The 23,184-nt window shown below is 36.7% G+C and overlaps 1 protein-coding gene across 1 annotated transcript; it reads right to left on the reverse strand.

Annotated features, from left to right (window-relative positions):
- Positions 1 to 1,085: 1,085 nt before the first annotated feature.
- On the reverse strand, positions 1,086 to 22,558 carry LOC117290605 (squamous cell carcinoma antigen recognized by T-cells 3-like). The gene is made up of 23 exons (XM_033772064.1): positions 22,378 to 22,558; positions 20,610 to 20,763; positions 20,023 to 20,121; positions 19,390 to 19,574; positions 18,823 to 18,898; positions 18,108 to 18,220; positions 17,349 to 17,507; positions 16,814 to 16,952; positions 16,221 to 16,349; positions 15,725 to 15,781; positions 14,099 to 14,154; positions 13,372 to 13,481; positions 12,259 to 12,448; positions 12,007 to 12,072; positions 11,514 to 11,570; positions 11,039 to 11,216; positions 10,194 to 10,354; positions 9,838 to 9,921; positions 9,089 to 9,199; positions 8,202 to 8,291; positions 7,456 to 7,539; positions 6,258 to 6,622; positions 1,086 to 1,676 (listed from the first exon to the last, which is right to left on the reverse strand). The coding sequence occupies exons 1-23, from the start codon at positions 22,555 to 22,557 to the stop codon at positions 1,595 to 1,597; spliced, it is 2,925 nt and encodes a 974-aa protein (XP_033627955.1). The 5' UTR covers position 22,558; the 3' UTR covers positions 1,086 to 1,594.
- Between the last annotated feature and the right edge of the window lie 626 nt (positions 22,559 to 23,184).

A 23,184-nucleotide genomic window follows, 5' to 3' on the forward strand; every position in this document is an offset into this window, starting at 1 on the left:
TGTGCAAATTTGAGCTCAATTGGTCATCGAACTTGCGAGATAATAATGAAAGAAAAAACACACTTGTCACACGAAGTTGTGTGCAGTTAGATGATTGATTTCTAGACCTCAAGTTCTAAATCTGAGGTCTCGAAATCAAATTCGTGGAAAATTACTTCTTTCTCGAAAACTATGGCACTTCAGAGGGAGCTGTTTCTCACAATGTTTTATACCATCAACCTTCCCCCATTACTTGTCACCAAGAAAGGTTTTATGCAGATAATTATTTTGAGTAATTACCAATAGTGTCCACTGCCTTTAATCTTCAATTACATTTTATCTCCTGAAAGTATCTTTGAAAGTGAAACATTTCACAAAGTGCCATCTTGCAACTCTTTTAAGGGAAAATAAACTTTGTAATAAAATATCTAAGAAATATGCTTATTCTGATACAACATGATCTCTGATGTAATATAGTAAACAAAGTTTGGGCAATTGTTTGCAGACAAAGAAGTACTGCTTAGCACAAGTTTGCAGTTCATTAAAAAGTAATCTTCACATATGCAAAACAATTAAAGGGACAGACGATTATTTACTCTGTCAAACAACAAGATTGGTTTGTAAACATCTTAAACTCATCTGGGATCTATCATAGAGCAGCTTAAGCACAAAAACTAGCTAAGCACAACAAAATTATGCTTAAAAGAAAATGGTTTACAAACTAAAATACTTGTATCCTGCTTACTGCTGTTAACTGCTGCTTAGCATAAACTTTTGAAGCAATATTTTCTTAAGCTTAAAGACAGTGGACACTATTGGTAAATTGTCAAAGACTAGTCTTCACAGTTGGTGTATCTCAACATTTGCATAATAATAACAATCCTGTGAAAATTTGAGCTCAAATGGTCGTCGAAGTTGCGAGATAATCATGAAAGAAAAAAACACCCTTGTCACACGAAGTTGTGTGCTTTTATATACTTGATTTCTGAGGTCTCAAAATCAAATTCGTGGAAAATTACTTCTTTCTCAAAAACTACATTACTTACTTCAGAGAGAGCCGTTTCTCACATCGTTTTATACCATCAATCTCTCCCCATTACTCGTAAGCAAGAAAGGTTTTATTATAATGATTATTTTGAGTAATTACCAATAGTGTCCACTGCCTTTAAGCAGCTCTACGAAGTTGGGCCATGAAGTTATTATATTAGTGTTGGTTTGTAAAATCTTAAACTCATCTGGGATCTTCCATAGAGATGCTTAAGCACAATCAAATTATGCTTACAAGAAAAAGGTTACCAACTAAAATACTATTTTATGTAGGATCTGTTACTTGTATCCTGCTTACTGCTGTTTACTGCTGCTTAGCATAAACTTTTGAAGCAATATTTTCTTAAGCTTAAGCAACGAAAATGAAGTGACCATAAAAAAATGTGGCAGGTTCCACTGCCTTGGTTTGTTAAGTACTACTTTCCACAAGTTGTAGGTAGTAAACACAGTAAGCATAAAAAACAGATACTACTATGGTAGTATGGAACCATACAAAAGATGGTTAATTTAGTACATTTTGTTAACAAATTAACTGTTGATAGGATCAAAGACTGCTTTTTCATTTTTCCTATTTTGAAGATTTCCGATTCAGTGCTCTCGGAACAAATGACAGTTGCGTTCGGCTTTTACCTCTGGGTCCATCCGCACCTCTGAAAAACAAAAACAGAAAACACAGTTAAAAATACCTATCAATATTAAACTCATATTATATTTAATAAACTTATATGACAAATAAAAGCAATATAAATAGGATCACTGTCAAGTCAATGGTTTATTGTATAAAGATTTAATTAAATGGAAAGATTGAAAAAAACATTGTCCCTAACAGTCCCCATTCCTTTATACCCAATACCAAAGTAGATAATTTAAAAGGAGCTATACCAATCTTGTATAAAAGTCCAAACCATGTCATGTAGAGTTACATAAGAGAAAAGGATATTATATGAATATTCAAGTAGGTACATAGAAAGTATCCTCCCCAGTTTTGGTTTGTGTGAATATTCATGTAGGAGTTTGCATATTGATTAGTTTGTTGCATCAGGAAATCTGCATCAGCACAATTTGTGAATACATTATTTAACACAAAGAGTAAGAATGTCTGGAATGAGGTGTGGCCTTTTGTGTGGATGTGAAGTGAAGTTGAAGGAGAGTGGATGCGTCTTGACCACTTGCTGCCTTCATGAGTTACTATGGACCCATTGGTTTTCACTGCAAGGCAGACCAAGTGGATTTGTCAATCTTAAACTAACCATGGAATATTAAGAGAAACCTGGGAGCATTGAGGATACCTAATGTGACTTTTTACCAGTGATCCAAGGCAAGACAAACATGTAAGTTAACTTAATTTTATTATACAATTTTCACCTGAGCCACAATATGCCTTTAGTTCTATCATTCAACAAGATGTTTAGAGATACAAAAGCAATTGCATATAATTTGGCACGTCTGGTCCTGAAAGCATGTTGGTGAAGTCTTTATGCACTCTTGACTTAAAATCCAGTTTAGTGCTATTATGTTTGTATTCACTATGCATTGTATCAATAAACTGTTCCTTGCTCTATGTTTGGATAACTTTCCGTATGGCGCCACCACTTTTTCACTCATTTTTACAAAAATGGATATATCAATCAGGTAAATTAGATACTATATTATTTTATTTCGAATGAAAAAGTGGTGGCGCCATACGGAAACTTTTCCCGTCAAATCGTCGTCCACTCGCTTGAGCCGTCAACTCAACCACAGACTTGCCCCAAAACCGGCGTGTGTATTCGCCTTTGACCTACATTCATTTCACTATTTATTTCTAAATTTCCAACTTACATTGCCTTTGATTTGAAATTTATTGTGATTTGGGTACTGTGGAAATAAACTGGACGCACAAATTCTACACCAACATTACCTACAAGTTGTATCCACTGCATGTACTGTTTACATATCCACCTGCATGTACTGTTTACATTATGCACCTGCATGTACATGTACTGTTTACATAATACCACATGGACACATAATGTACATGCAGCTGCAGACGACCAAAAGTTAGCTTTCCGTATCTGTGTTTTGATTGGTCAACCGAGGTGATCTCAGACCAATCAAAACAAACCCAGCTACGGTAGCTTTTAGTCACTGCACTTATCCAATGATAAATTTTATCCAATGGAATCACTGGATCTGAGTAGCAGTGACCTGTCTTTATCCTTGCGGTAAATTTAAAGACCAAAGCCCTGTTGAAAATGCAAGATGACGGCTTTGTAGTTTTACTAGAGATAATTTGTTCACAAGAAAAAACTTTAAATTTGAACCGCAATTTAATACAAACTATTTAAAATTCTCTATACGCTAATACTTTATAGTTTTATGCCTCTTTTGTGGATTTTAAACGTATTTTGGAGGAGTTGCGGCGAGTTGACAGCACCAAGGCCCCAAGCGAGTTGACAGCGAGTTGGCGGTGAGTAGTTGGAATGTGCGTTGCTGACCAATCGTTAAACCACGAACATTTTATTGCAGTTTTGTATACAACTAATCCTCAAATTACGAACCCATAAATAGGTTGTTGACGAGAAAAAAAAAGTATTATCAAGGGCAGAAATTAGCCGTCAAAATATTATTATATTTTTTTCTTTTTAAGTTTTGAAAATCATTTGCATTAATGTTACAAGTTGGCTCGTCAAAAATGAAAATTGCAGGCGACCCAAAGTTTGACCCCCAAAATAGAAACGTATACAGTTTCCGATGTTCACCTCCCGTGACAAAAAAAGAATCACTCCAGATTTGTCCCCTTTTCTGGTGTACGAATAATGGCAGGTCCTTTTACTGGCTTGAAACTTAAATCAAATATTGCTTCTTACATAATTATAGATAAAGAGTGCGTCACTGGTTCCAGTTTAATGAGCTGACAAAATGAACACATTAAATGGTCTATAAACTCCTTATTTCAAAGATGTGCTCATGAACTTCAATCAAACATTGCTTCTTGCATGTAGCTTCAAACAAAACGATAACACTTTAATTTTAAGTTAAAGAGTGTTATCATTTTTTCCCCAGTTGAATGAGCTAAAACAATGGGAACCTTAAATGGGTCATTCTCTGATGCTTTACTTTTTTGTCATTTGCTTGTAATAAAGCACCACCTGAAGTTTCTTGACCTACATTTTTTTTCTTCATTTTTTTTTTACAAGCAGCCAGCCCTAGTTTGCATAAACTAATTTTGAATTAATTAACATAAAGCTGTTTTTTATCCCTAAACTGACTGGGGAATTACTAGCATTCACTTTTATCAAATATAAAATTATCTGGTTTGCTGAGTGCCTTTGACTTGAATTATAATTTGTTTAATCCAAATGTGAAATATTTTTTCTAAGAAGTAGTCGGTAATTAATGAAGAAATTAGCGACTTTCCATGTCACACACGTAACTGATGATGGATGAAGATTGTACTACAAATTAAGCACTGCTTTATATGCCAGACCTAACTGAATACAAAACAAAAGGCACAATCAATTCTCACACTATTAATTAATGCCCTAATTAATGTTTCGCACACGTAACTAGTTACGTGTGTACTTGTGTGTGACAGCATGCCAACATGCATGTCCCTCAATACACAAGGTATGCACTGTGATGCAACCCAGGTGAATAAGCCTTGAGTGTCACTTATGGCCACATTTTTTACCTACACTTGTGAGAGGGGTACAACAAAGACGTAAGCCCGATTCATACTTCATGCGAATGCGAAGCGAATTTGACGTGAATGTGACGTCACAACCCTGCTTTCGCAGCGATATTCGCAAGTGAGTTGAACAAAGTTGAACTGCTGCGAAGTTTTTGTTGCGACTTTGTGACGTCAACATTCGTATCGCATTCCAGGAAGTATGAACCGGGCTTAAGCCAACATTTTTTGACAAAAGGGGGAGGGACATGACCCAGAAGTGGATTTAAATTGACTCTCTTTCTCTCTGACATTGGTATTGCGATTACGTTTATGTAAATTTTTAATTGTTATGCTTGGTTTTATTAAAATTAAATTGTTCCAGACAAAAATACTGTTGTCTTAATACAGTTATTTGATTCATTTGGAAAATTCATTAATTTACACGCAAATCATTTCTGACACAGAGGCAAGTGCATTAAAGCATAGGGCCTCACACACATAACCGACCATAATGTCACACCCATAACCCAGCCTAATAACAGAAAGTGAATATTTAAAATGTTCAGTTGACCTTAAAATTGATTGTGTCATTAATTGACTAGGAATGAAAGTCCCCCACAAGAAGTACGAGTCTTTCAGTAATATCAGACTCACAGAGTTTTGAGAAAGAAACTTTTGGTACAAAAAGCTGCTTTTGTCTGACGTAACACACGTAACCGACCTTTATTTGACCTCTGCCCCAAAGTGAAAAAGTCAACAACTTTTTATTCAATTTTAAACTAGGGTCAGTAAATCAATGTTATTTATGAACAAATAACAGGTATCATTTTAAAGACATACATGTAGGACAGATATTTAAGTAGAGAATTTCCCAGTTTGTTTTTCACACACGTAACGCGAGAATGGCCCTAATGGGCATCACTCCGTATTGCAATGATTTTTGCAATCAAATATTGCTGCTTGTATGTAGATAAAATGAAAAGATTAAACTCAAAGAGTTTATCACTGGTTCCAGTTGAATGAGCTAAATTAACTTCATGACCATCAGTTGATCAAATGATTGGTTTTTCTGTCAGTCATTGGTTCTATCTGGTGGTTGGCAGCCCGCCATGGCAGCTTCGATGATCTAGTTTTATTTTAGTCAGCTGATTGTAAAAAGTTGGCCTGTGGATTTTATGTGGAACTAAAGAATTGATGATCAGACTGACTTTGGTTCTGGGATTGGCAATAGATGCATGTTAGGTATTGAAACCTTTTGATAATTTGTTGATTGTTATCTTCAGAGTATTAAGTTATGGAATGGAGAGGGTCAAACCAAAGAACGATGAAGCAAATATATATATTATATTATTAATCTTATTAATATTGGTTTATTCAAAATTTGCACATCACAGCCTAAGGGCTGAATTGAGTTTAAATGATAAACAACGAGAATTTACAAAACATAAACATTAAAAAGAAAAGAGTCAGAACAAATTGTAAACTTCATAACCGAAAAGGGGTCGTACAACCGACAGAAAAAGAAAAGAGCATTTTGGCAGGAAAGAGGAATCCATATAAAGAATAAGGCATCACTTACTTTGCTCCTAAGGATTTGGGATAACTCTTCTTTGTCTCCGTGGTTCTACTCTGATCATTATCTTGAGTTGATCCGGCAGATTGAGCTTTGTCTTCCGTTGCTTTAGGAATGGATGTCTCATCTTGCATTTTGTCAGAAGTCTCATTTTGAGTTAGTTCGGGATTCAATGGTTCTTTTTGCAGTTTATCTTGGGCAGCCTTTTTATTGTCTTGCATCGACTCAGTATGACCTGTCTTGCTTTGTGATGGATTGGTTAGCAATTCCTTCTTTGGGTTTCTCTTGGGGGGATTACTGATTGCAACATTGATGGTATGCCCATCTAGAATGGTGTTATCCTCACCAAAGACAGCTCGTGATGCATCACTCTTTAAACAAACAAACATCAACATTAAATAGCATCAGTACCAAATAACATTGATTTCTCTATTGGATGGAATGCCGAGGTTCTCTAGTTTATTTAGGTCCCAGGCTCTCACCCTGGTATGAAGTCATTTTTTCCAGTAAACATAACCAAAATGGTATGAAGTCATTTTTTCCAGTAAACATAACCAAAAATGGAGAGTAAAATAAGATGTCCCATTATTTTCAGGGCTTGAATTTGAGGAAATTATACACCAGACTGTAGGGCTTGTAGCACAAAACTTTTACTGAACCAGAGAATTGTTACAGTACTAGAACTAAAACAGTTGAGATGTTTGGGGAACAAGCACTAAAGAGAAGATTTAATTCTTCAATACTCAACGGAATTGAAAGAAATGTATATATCAGTTAAGTTAAGATTAGATGTCAAATAAATGAGGTGTGAGTTCAAAAACACAAGACTGCCGAACTTGTACAGCTGTAAGTTTACTGGCCCAATGCTAAAAACACTTGCCTTGGGCCTGCGGTCCAGTGTTTATTTCGAGCCCTGATTTTAACATGAAGGCGAACCATAATAAATGAGCTTGATTTTACTGGTGTGCCCTTTATAGTTAAAAGTTCCAAATGCAAAGAGCATGTGTAAGTGTGGTACCCTCAAGTAATAATGGTGTTTGGGGCTTTCAAGCATTCCCTTTGGAGGGCAGGACAGGGCTGCAGTTGGGATCTTATTAAAACAAAGGAACGCCACTAAGAAATTGTTCATTCTAAGAATGCACCCCAGTGCTTTAAAGTAAGCTGTTTAGTATGCTGAGGTATATGGCTCACTGCACTCTCATACCTCTTTTTCAAACTCCACAAATGCAAGACCTTTAGAGATGCCGCTTCGATAGGTTACCACCCTGACTTCCTTCACTGGTCCATACTGTATAAGAAAAATAAATTTGCAGAATACAATGTCTTTTTGGTAATTCTTTCATTCAGTGCCGTCACATATTCAAAAGTCCAAAGTATTTCCCGGTTGGAGTACCGTATAAAGTTTAGTTAAAAGCATTTGTCCACACTGTTGGGTGTTTTGAAGTTCACAGCTAGTAAGATCTATGATTATACCCAATCTAGTTACAAGTTTTTATTGTTGTAAAGTGCCTGGGAGCATTTTTAATAGATTTGGCGCAATATAAATGTTTATTATTATTATTATTAATATCTATTTTAACTATGATACAACTGTACATTGATGGCCTCTTCAAGTACACGTTTACCTTTTTGTCATGAGAAGAAAATGCTTCAACTCTGATTATTTGTTTTGGTTTTTGTTGTTGTTGTTGCTTTTCTGTGGGTGGGTAGGGAGTAAAATTAACCCCCAACAATCATTTTGCATCAAACACATGAAACAAACCACTTGTGAAAAACTGCACGGTTTTACAAGAGAATTTGTGCACATAAATAATATATTGCATTGCTATTATTATTGTTTTTAATGCATCTTTCCAACTTGGCAATGGTTAACTAGGCGTCTTAAAAAGTAAATTTCTTAGAGAAAAAAACCCAAACCAACAAGCAAACAAACGAATTGAAGTTTTTTACCTTTTTGAAGATTTCCAATAACGACTCATTGGTAGCAGACCGTGGCAACCCAGACACAAATAGCTTACTTTTCTCCAACTTTGTATCATACTAAAACAGTACAGAGATGGAAACGATCAAGGACTTTAAGCTATGAAAATACTTCTCTTAATCTTTAAGAAAAAGAAATGCGGTAAGCTGAATGAATTGACTATTGAAAATACACCAAACCTTTGCAAGAAACTTGAGCAAGAAATGTTTAAACTACATGTATGCGCCAATGATTTTTGAAGAGTTAATATGCACATTGCCTGTATGCTTAGTTTTTGAAAGGGCAAGGGCACCAGGGCATTTTCTCTTTGGTAAAGGGGTCCCTATGAGAAAATTGTAAATTTCTAGGGCACCTAGGCAATGACCAGGGGGCATGGAGGCAATCACCTTCGTTGCCTCCATGTAGTATCTGTTTCTACTGTCAGCATTTCAAGGGCACCAAGGCAATGACCAGGGGGCATGGAGGCAATCGCCTTCCTTGCCTCCATGTAGTATCAAGCTTGAACACATCCATTCTTAAGTTACTTTAAACATGCCATACATGTACCAACAACCTGTGCACATTTTTAAAAGTACATGTACATGTAGGCAATATGTTTAACTAGGGATTATATGTATTTTCATTTACAATTACAGCATTTAATGTAATCAACAGAGACTTACAGTATCTGTAATTGCTAGTTCTTAACTACAACTCTGATTATTTCAGATGGACGTACTTCTCTGGTTATTATGTGCTGGTATGAAATTTATACCTGTCAGCTTTCAATTTAAAAAATTGTCATTTACGTCTGGATAATTATCAATCCATCCCACTCCCTTAACAGTTTTATAGTAATAGCCAATCTCAACATTACCTTGAACTGGCGCTTGGTAGTAGTTTTAGTCCTATCCTCCGACCAATCAACATACATTGGTCTGCCTTTAAGTTTACAATTGTCCATTTCTAAGGCCTTCTCTGCTGATGACTGTAAAATGACAAATAAGATTGACATAAATTTAGGGTGCGTTCGTTTAGCTTCCCTGGGTCGACCCTGGTCTGCCCCCAGTGCGTTTGAAAAGCTTTGACGTCATTCCAGGGGCTCACCCAGGTCAGCCCCCAGTGCCCTGCTTATGGAGTGAGTCACTTGGGGGCTGGCCCCAGGTGCATGACGTCACTACAAGAGCGGTGAGTGATCGTTCGTTTAGCTCTTGTCAGGGGCTCACCCGAGTGAGCACCGCGGGGTAGACCCAGGGAAGCTTATCAAACGCACCTTAATTTAAACTTGAATTTGGCCCTCTAGAGAGTGGACTAAAACAATTTACTTTTTAAAAGTTTGTCCAAGAAGTGTAAATAGTGAATTGTTAACCTTTTGTTTACAATTTCATTAACAGCAGAAAATTAGCTATCTCCGCCTGCAGCATTTATTTGCTTTGATCCATTTGATTGACGGTCTATAGCCAGCTTTGATAATAATACAACTTATTGGTAGTACCGGAGTAAAAGAGGGATTTCTCCTGTGTTTTTTAAATTTTATTTCTGTTATTATTATTTTGCATGTGTGTGTGGGTGCGTGTGTGTGTGTGGGGGGGGGGGGGTTATTTGCTGTTTTTAGTATACACTTACCTGATCTTCAAACTCCACATAGCAGAATCCTTTGAACTGATGCTTGTTGTTTTCTGCGATACGAATGTCTGTAACGCTGCCACACTGTCAACACAAACAAGGAAAAAAGTATTCTTATAAACTAGGCGCACAAGTTTTCAAAGGACATAATAACCCCTACTACAACTTCCTCGGTGCGATCTCCAAACTCTCCTGTGTTTGGCCACCATGTAATCTTTATACTCCACAATGTTAAAGGTTTCTTCATAATGCCAATAATCCATCATTTATTACTGGACAATAATCAACTGTCAACTGTCAATGAACAGAATTCAGTCATTTATCAACAATCAATAACAATTGTTAAACTAACAAACCTTTGAGAAAAAAGCTTTGATCTCTGACTCTGTGATATTGTAGCTGAGGTTCTTGACAAATACTGTTCGATGGTCTTTACTTGAGTCATGGAAGAACTTTTCCTTGGCTGGATATTTGAATCGTGTCTGACCCGTCTCCTCTGTAAATGTTTCATCTTCAGCTAATAATACAAACATTATTTATAAATTAATTTCAATATGCTATGTCTTCATTCATCTTACTTGAACAAATACCAATCTTAAGTTTGCACAGAAGGAAGGGCCTGATTCACCACCAACAAAGGGGATCACCTCCATGCCCTCTAGTCATTGCCTTGGTACCCGTGAAATGCTTTAGTAAATTCACAATTTCCTCATAGGGTGCCCTTTACCAAGGAGAACATGCCTTGGTGCCCTTGCCCCTTCAAAAACAAACCATACAGGCCTGGGAGGGTATCATACAAATATCGTAATTTCAATACAGTACACATTGATGCCCATCATGCACTAAATCAGTAAAAGTTTCTTCATTGGTGCTCCTATATGGTACTTTATTTTGATACCAAATACCATGCAGTATCTTGTTTATCATATCTTAAACTTAGCTACATGCTATTTCTATCTTACCACGGTCTTCATTCTTAAACTCTAACATCCTCACCATTTCATCTTATTATTTGTGTATGCAAGTCACCAATCACAAGGCCTGAAAGCCACTTCAAGGTGTGGTTTACAATCTATTTACCAAGGGGCTGTTGCCACCTACTCCTGGGGCGCAAACATGGTTACCCCCTTTACAGTCCATACGGACGTAGGCTTGGGTATTATATGAGAGCAACTTATCCCACATCTTATTCCTTGCTTACGTTTAGACTTCTTGGCTGCTGGAGATTCAAACTCAGAGTCTTGTTGTGAATACCTGGATGAGGGTGTTTTGGAGGATGCAGAAGGAGCCTGAGGTATCTTGAAAACATCATCGCCATTCTTAGGTTTATCAAAATCAGTGACAGAGCTTACTCTATGCTCAGGTTGCTCCTCAGGATACTGTGAAGATAGATACAGGATAAGATAGATAAGACTTGATGACAATGTGTGAATAATCCTGGTTAAAGCAAATAAGTATATTTAGTTATTGGATGTTTTTATATAATGCCCATGACCTTGTAAATGTACTTTATAAAACTTAAATAGAATGCACACCAAGAAATATTGCGGAACTTTCACAAAAACTGGTTGGCTGGACATGATGATTTTTACATGACGTTTAATTTGGTGTTGCTTCACAACATCAAATTAACATACTAAATTTATGTAACAACTGGAAAATATAATTTCACTTACTTTCCTCTTGGTTGCTCTTTGGTTACTGTTTGATGAATAACTGTCATGTTGTGCCCCCTGTAAATTAAACATAACAAAACCAATCATTTAGTGGATGAAAAATGATTGAGTCTCTGTAGCTTACAACTTGTAGGGTGTCGTGGCCTAGCGCATAAGAGCACCAAACTCAAGCTCTTGTGTTTCTGTTCAGCAGAGTGTGGGTTCGAGTCCCGATCATGTCACTTGTCTCACTGAGCAAGACACATAACATAATAAAAATAACAAGCGCCAATATATAGCGTACTATTTTTATCTCAACCTTTAGTTTGATTTGTCAGTTCTGGCAATCCCTGCTTAATATGTGCACGTATAGAGTAGTGTATCATGCCGATACACTTTTTTTCAAAACAAAAACTTTGATAAAGTTTTTAAATGAAACTACCTCTACTGGAAAACCAACTCATTCTAAATTAGTAACACAAAAGAATATCTTAGATGCACAAAGTTTTCTTACCTTGTCTTTTTTCTTCAAGTGTTTTTTGGGTTGTTTTTGCAGTGTTTGTTGCTCTTCCCTAGCAGCCTAGATACAAACAACAAGTGTACAGTTACAATTTAAATACTCATTATCACTCCATCAATGTAGGAAACCAATTCAAGAAATGAATCTAGTTACTCTCGTTGTAATATCTTCGTTAATGCAAAACCTTGCAGTCTAATGAATAGTTTTGCTTAGCTTGATTATAAAATTTTCAAAATAAACTCTGACCTTTGCTCTCATGTCATCTACACGCTTCTTTTGTTTGGCTATCTTTGCTTCTGCTATACTCAATGTTTCTAGGGTTCCCTCTTCTCTTTCATACATGATCCATTCCTCAAATATCCACTCAGGGTAGTCACTGACTGAAGCAGTAGCTTGCTGGAACACTTTCCGACAATGTTCTGGATCACCATGTGACCTGAATGTTAAGGAAAGAGAAATGATACATCAGGTCATGTATAAAAGGCTGCTGCTTCTAGGTTGTATCATAATTTGGGTATGATCCCTGGCTGGACGGCAGTTAACGGTTGTATGGCTTCTGACTGGCACCCCTGAACAACGATATTACAAAAATAGGGAGACCGCCAACATAGGGCTAATAGCTCAGGTGGTAGAGCGTCGGCATGTTAATCTGGAGGTCGTTGGTTGGAATCCCACTCAACTCAATTCTTTGTTCAATGCCAAAAATCAGGTTTAACAAAGCTAAGAAAAAGGATCTAGTACAAAATAAAGGAGAGGAGTTTTGTAGATCTTTTCTTTCAGCCAAACACCTATTTAAATTTTTATGTTGTTTATTTTTAAAGTCTACACATTTTTCTTCCCCTTTATTCTCCCATTTGATAACTCAAAATGGAAATTGAATTAAACATTGAATTTACCGTACACTTGAACCTCAATCAAAGTTAATTATTTCAAAAATCATAACTCGTGATTAACACAATCTATAAATCATCGGAAAGCCTTTGTAAACTGATTATAGTCTTCACACATATTGTCAGGCAATTATTTCCTTGATAAGACAGTAAATTATGGTTCTAAATCAAGTGATGATCTATAAAGTGTTTTTAAACACTTTATAAGGTGTTTTGAAGAGTTGCATCCCAACATACTGTACTCTAAGTCCACCATTGGTTAAAAGCAGTGCATAGTCCAGCACAAGATCTTTCAGAACAATTCCTTTTATCACCAAAAGGATAAAAGGCCTACAATGTAGATGCCAGAAGTTTTGTTTTGGTGGGCTCATACTTTATGTTCCACTTTGTTACAGTTTGGAATAGATGTTTAGAATTTTGTATTATGCCAATTTACTTGCAGACTCCTTGCCTGATTCTGTTTACCTACCTTTCCAACCTACAATACTCCATCCACATTTGTGCATTATTTGCATGTCCCTTGATTATGATATCATTCCAAAGTCTCCTGGATTCCTGTATGTTTCCACAGTAGATGGCCTAATAAGAAAATACACATACTGCTTAAACATTGACTTGAAAAACAAACGCATGACAAACATGAGCATTAATGTCTAAAATATTCTAGGGCGAGTTCATTTCATACGTTGTAGGTACACAGGAACATTTGATCTTGCCCTTTTATAAAACATGTACTGGTACAAAACAAATTATGAATTGAACATTGATGCAATCTCAAAGGTTAATTGTTGACATTATCTGTGTATATACTAAATTGCAAGGATCTACAAATTATGTAATGATTTATAGCTATCGACCATGCCTAAATGCCCACATGTACTAAAGCCAAAACATCAGCTTTTAATCCAAAAAGAAATGTATGTTTGTGACAGGCTCCCTATTCATCCTATAATAAAGCAGGCACTTGTTATAAAGTTTTTTTTCGAAGTAGCTTATTAATAAAGCTTGGCCCTTGCAATACAGGTACTTACGGTATTGTAATTCATCCCATACTTATCAAACAATTCTATAGAATTCTAGAATTCTATAGAATTTAAATTTTCCTCTTTTCTTCTTCTTCTACAATGTAGCAGATTTATGCTAAGGGCCCTTGGTTTGTTTACAATGTACCAATCTATAACCAACCATACATGTACCTCCATTCTAGCCCAGTAACGCACAAGGGTACAGGTTGGATCTCCATCTTCATAAGCTAAAAAAACAAACCAAGAAAAGTATGTTGTTATAAATGATTAACAGATACATAGTAATATGAACTAAGACTGCTTCTAATGATGTGGTCCTAGTGTCAAGACATATTTAGCAATGATGTGTTTTCTCCAGAAGACAACCAGAGCATACTTATTGAAACAAATGAGTTGAAACTAACAGTTCATTTCAGAACCACCCCAACTAATAGAGACAGTCATTACATGGTGTTACTGCAAACCTTTCCAACTAATAGAGACAGTCATTACATGGTGTTACTGCAAACCTTTCCAACTAATAGAGACAGTCATTACATGGTGTTACTGCAAACCTTTCCAACTAATAGAGACAGTCATTACATGGTGTTACTGCAAACCTTTCCATATCGTATTCAGAACCACCCCAACTAATAGAGACAGTCATTACATGGTGTTACTGCAAACCTTTCCATATAGTATTCAGAACCACCCCAACTAATAGAGACAGTCATTACATGGTGTTACTGCAAACCTTTCCAACTAATAGAGACAGTCATTACATGGTGTTACTGCAAACCTTTCCAACTAATAGAGACAGTCATTACATGGTGTTACTGCAAACCTTTCCATATCGTATTCAGAACCACCCCAACTAATAGAGACAGTCATTACATGGTGTTACTGCAAACCTTTCCATATCGTATTCAGAACCACCCCAACTAATAGAGACAGTCATTACATGGTGTTACTGCAAACCTTTCCATATCGTATTCAGAACCACCCCAACTAATAGAGACAGTCATTACATGGTGTTACTGCAAACCTTTCCATATCGTATTCAGAACCACCCCAACTAATAGAGACAGTCATTACATGGTGTTACTGCAAACCTTTCCATATCGTATTCAGAACCACCCCAACTAATAGAGACAGTCATTACATGGTGTTACTGCAAACCTTTCCAACTAATAGAGACAGTCATTACATGGTGTTACTGCAAACCTTTCCAACTAATAGAGACAGTCATTACATGGTGTTACTGCAAACCTTTCCATATCGTATTCAGAACCACCCCAACTAATAGAGACAGTCATTACATGGTGTTACTGCAAACCTTTCCAACTAATAGAGACAGTCATTACATGGTGTTACTGCAAACCTTTCCATATCGTATTCAGAACCACCCCAACTAATAGAGACAGTCATTACATGGTGTTACTGCAAACCTTTCCATATCGTATTTCCACCAAGTAAAGTTTCAAATCCTACTTCATATTCTCCTTAATGTGGATTCCATTTACAAATAATTCTCTGCTTGAATTCAAGTTTTGACAGAGGGGTATGATGAGCATTATAGTTACTACAAGCACACCCCCTCCCAAATGAAAAACACATAAAATAAAAACAAAAAATACATGAAGTTCCTTTTCACATAGCAGCATTAGATCTTAATGATCAAATACTTTGTAATGAGACAGTTATCCGACTTTAAAAGCTAAATAAAAACCTGAAGGTTAATGCTAAATCAAAGTTTAAAGCTACTGCGTACAAATGCTAGAAAACAGATAAAACATGAATATAATGAAAAGGACTTACCAGAAGTAATAAACTGCACTGCTCTAAACACAGTTTCTCTCCACTCTAACTTTTCATCTGCAAGGTGACAAATAAAAAAAGTGAATATAGTGCTCTTCCTCCGTACATGTGTATACAATTTGGGGATTCTTAAAACTACTCAAAGACTTACACCCATAGACAAATTGAACAAAGCCCTTCTCCAATGAGGGAACAGCATTATATTTTACCAATTGTAATTAACAAAGTGTGGTTTAGTCCAGCATCTTTAAATGCCAGCAACACCATAAACATATTGCTCCACAGCACCTTGTAAATCATTACATGGTGCTAAGGATTAGGTCTCACAATTCAAACTTCATCCCAATCACCTTGCAGTAAATACCTGGCGCTTTGTATCCTTTTGAAAAAGGCGCGTTTTATCCTTTTGAAAAATACCCGTTATACATACTGTTGTTTTATATTAAGGAAGTTTTCAAAGATTCCTATTGAATGGAATGAAATAGAATATAATTACCTGAAATCAATGTTCTAGGATCAAGCTCTGGTATACGTCTCCTCATGTAATCAATGTATGACTGCCATATAGCAAGATAAACTGCAGCTGTAGGTAGGACACCAGATGATAGTATCTCCTCATACTTGCCTAAAAATAAACAAAATGGATCACCACATTCTTAGTATAAAACTCATACATGTACAATGTCTCCTGACGATGACTAGATCAAGCTAGTTGAAACGTTGAGACCGATTCAAGAACTGAAGTAGTCCCAGCCAATTGTCTATACCTTCCGCCCACGTAGTAGTTAAAATTCTTTTTAGAACTGAGAAGTCTCCAGAACATCCGATAAATCAACTCCACGGTAGTAGAACATAGAAAGACAGTTCTCTAGAAACACACAACTGCTACCGTCAACCAAATATATATTCATACAATGTCAATGTATGAGAACTGCTCCAACAAAATCAAAACAAAATTATAAGGCAGATTAGAGGCACATATCTATGCTTCTATCAAGTCCTGCATGTAGCTTAGTTGACACACTAATAATCCAAACAAATTTAACAACAAACCATTTGATTGAAAATAAAATGTCTTGTATTTCTCACCTTTAATGACATTGTGTGACTCTCTGAACTTTTCCTTGGCAATCAAATAGTTACACCATAGTCGTCCAGACCAAGGGCAGTTCCTGACTGATCTGTCATACACTGATAGCACTATGTCCTTAATCTTCAGCTTAGTCTCCTATGAACAAAAACACCAGTCAGTCAAATCTCTGATCATACTCAGTATGACTAAACATGTAGAATTGATTTGGGAGTTCACTAAATACATTTAGAATTAGGACTTTGAACAAAATGCCTCAACTTTGTAACTTATACACAGCATATTGAGGATTCCTTTGGTTTTAGATCCATCTACTATACCCCACTCCCCTGTAATGCAATGCACTTGTGGCGTGTCATGGCCTAGCAGTTAAGAGCACCGGATTCAAGCTCTGGTGTTTCTGATCAGCAGAGTGTGGGTTCCAGTCCTGGTCTGACACTTGTGTCCTTAAGCAGAACATTTAACCATGGTTGCTTCAGAAAGTTAGGGAGGTAGTGCTTTTTGCTTACAAACCCAGTTTATATGTTGACTTACAACATATTCAGTGTAGTCTAGCCAAAGTTGTTCTTGCAGACAGTGATCTAGTATGGCTCTCTCATACAAGCATTGTACACGGGCAGGGTTACCCTTAGATGCCTTCTCGTAATCTAGGTAGGCTCTGTAGTCTTCGTAACTTGGAGGAGTTGTCTTCAACTAATCACATAATCAAATATCAGGTTATTGTATACATTTAAGAATAATATGGGTTTATAATGCTCACTTCCGATGAAGGCACCTACCCAATAAGAAAACAATATACAATTGAAATTTAATAAACAATTGAAATTTAAGAATACACATAATAGTACTTAATTAAAACCCAATGAAATCTAATTGAACAAGTGTGTTTTTAGTTCCCTCTTGAAGTTGTTGAGTGATGTTGTTTTGCAAAGTGAGACAGGGAGCTTACTCCACAAAGGAGGAGCAGTTTTGGCAAAAGCCAGTCTCCGTAACGAATTGTAGAAGTTATGTGGCTCAATGTTTCCCTTCCTCCCTAAAGGCAAATGTTACACTTCAAAGAGCACCAAGTTCAATGCAGAACTAAGCAAAATGTCAAGGTTGCTCAATGCAAAATCAGCCAAAATATTTCATTGCTGTTCTCCAACTAGTGTCCTGCAACTGTATACCCTGCTTCCCTTGTCCCACTGAAATCAATGTAACCTAATGGAGGCTAGTTTGGCAAAACGGTCTACTTGCATATGGGTACAGGAAACATAACTAGATAGGGGCTGCCTTATCATCAATAGGACTTACCAGTTTCTGCTCATACGGTCTGTACTTATCAAGTTGAGCTAAGATTCCTTTAGAAATCTGTGTTGGAGGTTTTCCCAACATGGACTCGTACTCACTCCATGTATCCCTTATGTCTGAAAGAAAACGATCCATTCCAACATAGTTCAAGACAAAGCACAAGATTTATGGGTGATTTTAAATGATAAGGTCTTAAAATCTAAAAGTACCAAGAAACAGTCTCAACCAATGACCCTTTTGTTGGTAACTTGTTTTTTCTTTGCAACAGTTGTGCAGTAGGAAAAGTCTGCAGAGTGTGGATTCAAGTCCCAGTTGTGACACTTGTGTCCTTAGGCAAGGAACTTAACCGTTGCTTCATCCTTTGGATGGGATGAAAGCTGTTGGTCCCGTGTGTTGTGTAATGCAGATAAAAGAACCCAGTATAAATCGAAAAGAGAAGGGGTTCGCCCCTGTGTTCCTGGCTGGATAGGTAGCATATTGCACCACAGCACCCTGTAAACCATAACACTGGTGATATGTAAAGTGAGTAGATCTCATATATTATTTCAAAATGAAGTCGCACATACCTTGTAGGAAATACTGTATGTTTAAAGTGCTTTGAGACGCCCTTCGGGTATAAACACTGATATATAAAAACTGATTATTCATTCTATGAAGATACTTTAACCAGAGTTAAAATATAAACCAGTTCCTTTAAAATATAGAAGAATAAACCTACTCATGAGTGGCACTGATAGCTGACGTTTGAAAAGTCGTTCCAGCCTAGCTGTTTGTTGGTCCTTCTCACACTCATTCTGTTGAAGAAGAGGAACAAAATAATGAACTCACATCAGTTCAAAACATTTGGCTTTACTATTTGACTCTAGATTACACGACTGTAGTTAAAAGAAAAGTGATTACATTTAGAAAACGCCAAGGGTGCAAATATTTAAACCTTTTCCTTATCGAGTTGAAAAAGACGATTTTAAATGAATTGTGTACTATCAAATATAATCACACCTTAAGTACAATGTACACTGAAATAATAGTGTTTGGGAACTTTTGAACATGACTTAAGACTTAAAACATGAGTCATTTTGTGTTTGTTGTTAGTTTGTGTGAGCTATGCTGAACACATACTGTACACATTCCTTTGGGAAATGCAAGATATCAGAAAAGTTGTTCTTGTGAACTCTGCAATTTCAGTAACACTTCCAGCCTGGAATTTAATCTTGTATTTAAACTCAGAAACAAACATTTATTGCTAAAACACATGCTTAAATTGTAAAAAAATCAAAGTTGTTACCTGTGCACTCTCTCTGAGGCTGTTTTCAAAGTCTCTGTATAACTTCCAAATAATGTCTGCCTTGCTGACATGTAGCCCTACTGCAGTCAGAGCTTGCTCAAAGATACTACGCACTTCACTTATGCTGTAGTTTGTATTCATAGTTTCCAAGCAGAAACTACAATACTTCTCCCACAGCTCTGGTGCTGTTGAAAACATAAGAAACAAATTTGTTTTGATCAATTCATAGTTAACTTTTACAAAGCTCTACATATGCATCATCTATATACATAGTACTCCATTAAAAAAAACTGCTAAATTAACATGAAAATAAAACACTTGTCAAAAAAATTAATACAGTGTATTAATTGTTTGGATACACACTATACACTTCTTGAATGTTTCTCCGGCACCTTCTGGTTAAAAGAACACTTTTATCAAAACCCACTGGATTGACACTGTGGTGTTTGATTGAATACTTACAGACACTTTTATCAAAACCCACTGGATTGACGCTGTGGTGTTTGATTGAATACTTACAGACACTTTTATCAAAACCCACTGGATTGACGCTGTGGTGTTTGATTGAATACTTACAGACACTTTTATCAAAACCCACTGGATTGACACTGTGGTGTTCGATTGAATACTTACAGGTGTAGTCTCCAACTGCTTTTTGGAAGAGTTTATTGATCTTAGATTTCTCCAAATGCTGAAGATCAATCTCATCTTGTATCCATTCTAACCAAAGCTCTAATGAAGAAAAAAACTAATATTAATGTATGGTTCAGAATAGAATGTTAAAGTTTTCAAGCTAAAGGGACATATCTTTGTCACCCAATCATGACAGTCCAATGTTGAAACATGTTTATGTTTATGTTTACCAACATTCAAAGAAGAGGAGAGAAAGACACCTGTGTTAAGTAGGGCTTTCCTTTACAAAAAGGGATAATTCCAGCAGTTTTGAATGGCAAAATATTGTTTTGCATAGCAAAATATTTAGAATGAACTTTTGTTGTGCACTTTGAATGCTATTATTAAGTAGCAAATAGTGATTAATGAGTAGTCAACTGAAACACTTTGTGTCGCACTTTGCTCTGGTATACAAGGGAAATCGTTCACTGACAACGTTAAATTTATAGTACCTGTGTTAATCTAAAACATAAATTTCTTGCTTACTTTATGTCTGAAAGTGTGATTACCAAAAGGGGAACAATGAAACACAAACCATAAGTACCTACCTGGAGTTAATGGAAAATACTTGCTCATTCTCTTTCGAGCTAAACCTTTTAATCTGTGACTGTCAAAGTTTTGACTTTGAGGAGAATCACTCAGCCCCTTGGCTGCGTTGATCAGCTGAATATGGGCATCATAATCGTTGACATCTTTACTTATCTACAAAACAAATAAATAAATCATTGATAAATATTACACCTTTTATGATTGATTTATAGCACTAACTAGGGTCATTGCAACTCACTATTTTGTAGCCTTTATAAAATAGTATTTGACTTTTAAAGTTACTGTTATTACTCTTATAATGCATTAAACTCTGTTGATCCTATCTTTAGTGTAGTGATTTGTGGTTCGATTAAATTCAAACAAAGTGGTGCCGGAACCAGACAAAAAGGGACCAATACTCGGCTAGGTTTATTGACTGCATTTGCCTTTTACTGCTGTACAAATCGCTGTCATATTAAAACTTTTGATCGCAACTTCCGAATGAGTCAAACTATAAACCTGTGTAGATGGGAAACCAAGTTTTTCAGCTGAAGACTTGCATTCCTGATTTTTGCTGTGTTGAGTAGTTTGATAATAATGAAAATTTTATTCTTCCATGACAAAACATGTGAGCTTCTTAGGGTCACGGACGGATGGTTGGAGATTTAAATGAGTTGTCATGTCCGCACTGGACTTTCTGGCTCGGTTAAATAAACTGACTCGGTCAATCTTCCCTGGCACTCGGTCAATAATCTTCCTGGGCACCTTTGGCTCGATTAAACTGATCGCGCGGCGTGGTTAAGCCATGGTCAGCCTGTCACTGTTAGCTGGTCAGGCAGGTTACCCGTGCTGTTTTAGTGTTTGCACTGGACTTGAAAAGGGTAAGTTACCCAATTGGGCTATGGCGCGGTTAGTTTGCCCAAATTAATAAGGGAATTAAGTCCAGTGCCAACCTAGCTATTAATGGCTCCGCTTTTAACATCGGTCTCATCACTGTCACCATTACAGCCCACCTTCGATACATGTCTTTAAACGCTAAGTCTTCAAAGACGCAAAATGCGTGGTAGTTTGATTGCAAATTTCTCCCATTTAAAAAAGTCCTATAGGCCTACTACTACTCCAACATACCTCATTTTATTCCTTACAGTTGTGGAATTACTATGACACATAACAGGGCTTACCAAGAACATGTCACGTTAAATGTAATTTTTGTACACAATTTTTTTGACCAATTTTCAAATAATCACATCTGGACAAAGTCATCGTTTAGTAAGCCCTAGTTTAGTTATGTGTCATAGTAATTCCACAAAAGTGAGGAATAAAATGAGGTATGTTGGAGTATTATACTATAGGACTTTTTTAAATGGGAGAAATTTGCAATCAAACTACCACGCATTTTGCGACCTTTGAAAACTTAGCGTTTAAGACACGTATCGAAGGTGGGCTGTAAGTGTAAGTGTAATGATGACAGTGATGAGACCGATGTATGTTAAAAGCGGAGCCATTAACAGATCAACACTTCTACTTCGATACTTGGCATAGTCCTTCAGTCAGGATATAAACGCCAAGGGGGGCTAGTGCCAACCAGGCTCTTTTAAGACTCATCATAGTTTCTAGAAGTAAGTTTCTATTTCTTCCTCCATCATGTCCATCAACTCATGGTTTGACCATCAACAAATAACAACATGACAATGGGAATGGTGGGCAGGTGGGTGTTGTTGAACTTGAACAGTTGAACTTGAACTAAGTCTAATTTAATAAAGAAGTCTAACTCTCTAACCAATTTACCTCAAAGCCATCGGCAAAACTTTCCAGCTCTGTGTGATCAAGAGACGTAGAATCACTATCCTCACTCTCCTTGCCCTTCTCATTGACCAGTTGAGAGAGCCTACAATCCGCTTCTTCATCACTGCTGCCACTAGACCAGTCGGATGAATCCGAACAACTGCTGCCGCTTTCTGCCGCCATTGTTACCAATTGGCTGATTCTCAAATGTGGAGGGCGCCCTTTCATAACACCGTTAATACCACTTCGTACGCCCGAGACTAGACTAGACTTGATTTGCTACGGTTATTTTCTTTGCATCCACGCATACTTCCCCCTTATAAACAAGTTTGCTATTACACGCTCTAACTTGCAATCGTATGCTATAATGACGGAAGTTTGTGACACTATGGGCGCTGTTTCAGCAAATCATTGTCTGGGTATCAAAGACGACTAAAAATCAAAAGTCATTTTCGGTATGAAGAAGTGCCGAAGCCGCCCTATCCTACAACGTTTGTTCCACATCACAGTTATTGAAGAGTTCGGCTCAATTATTTTTAAAGCAAATTTTCTTTGGTTTGTTTAATGTCCACGCGCTTTGTGTGGCCCCCATGCCTACATCCAATGCATCAATTTTAGGGTAATAGTTTTAGGTCCACCTCCTGACCGCTGGCCGGCCCCGCCGAGAATTTTGTTTTATTATTTTGTACGAGAAAAAGGCCTTTGAAGATCCCAAGATCTTCTCTTTTAATGTAAAAGAGTGAAAAACACCATGGTCTCCTTACATTTCGAGCTGTCCCTAATATGGCTCTTCTAAAAGAAGTGGTGGTT

This window comes from Asterias rubens, chromosome 5 (assembly GCF_902459465.1).
Source record: "Asterias rubens chromosome 5, eAstRub1.3, whole genome shotgun sequence".
NCBI lineage: Eukaryota > Metazoa > Echinodermata > Asteroidea > Forcipulatida > Asteriidae > Asterias > Asterias rubens.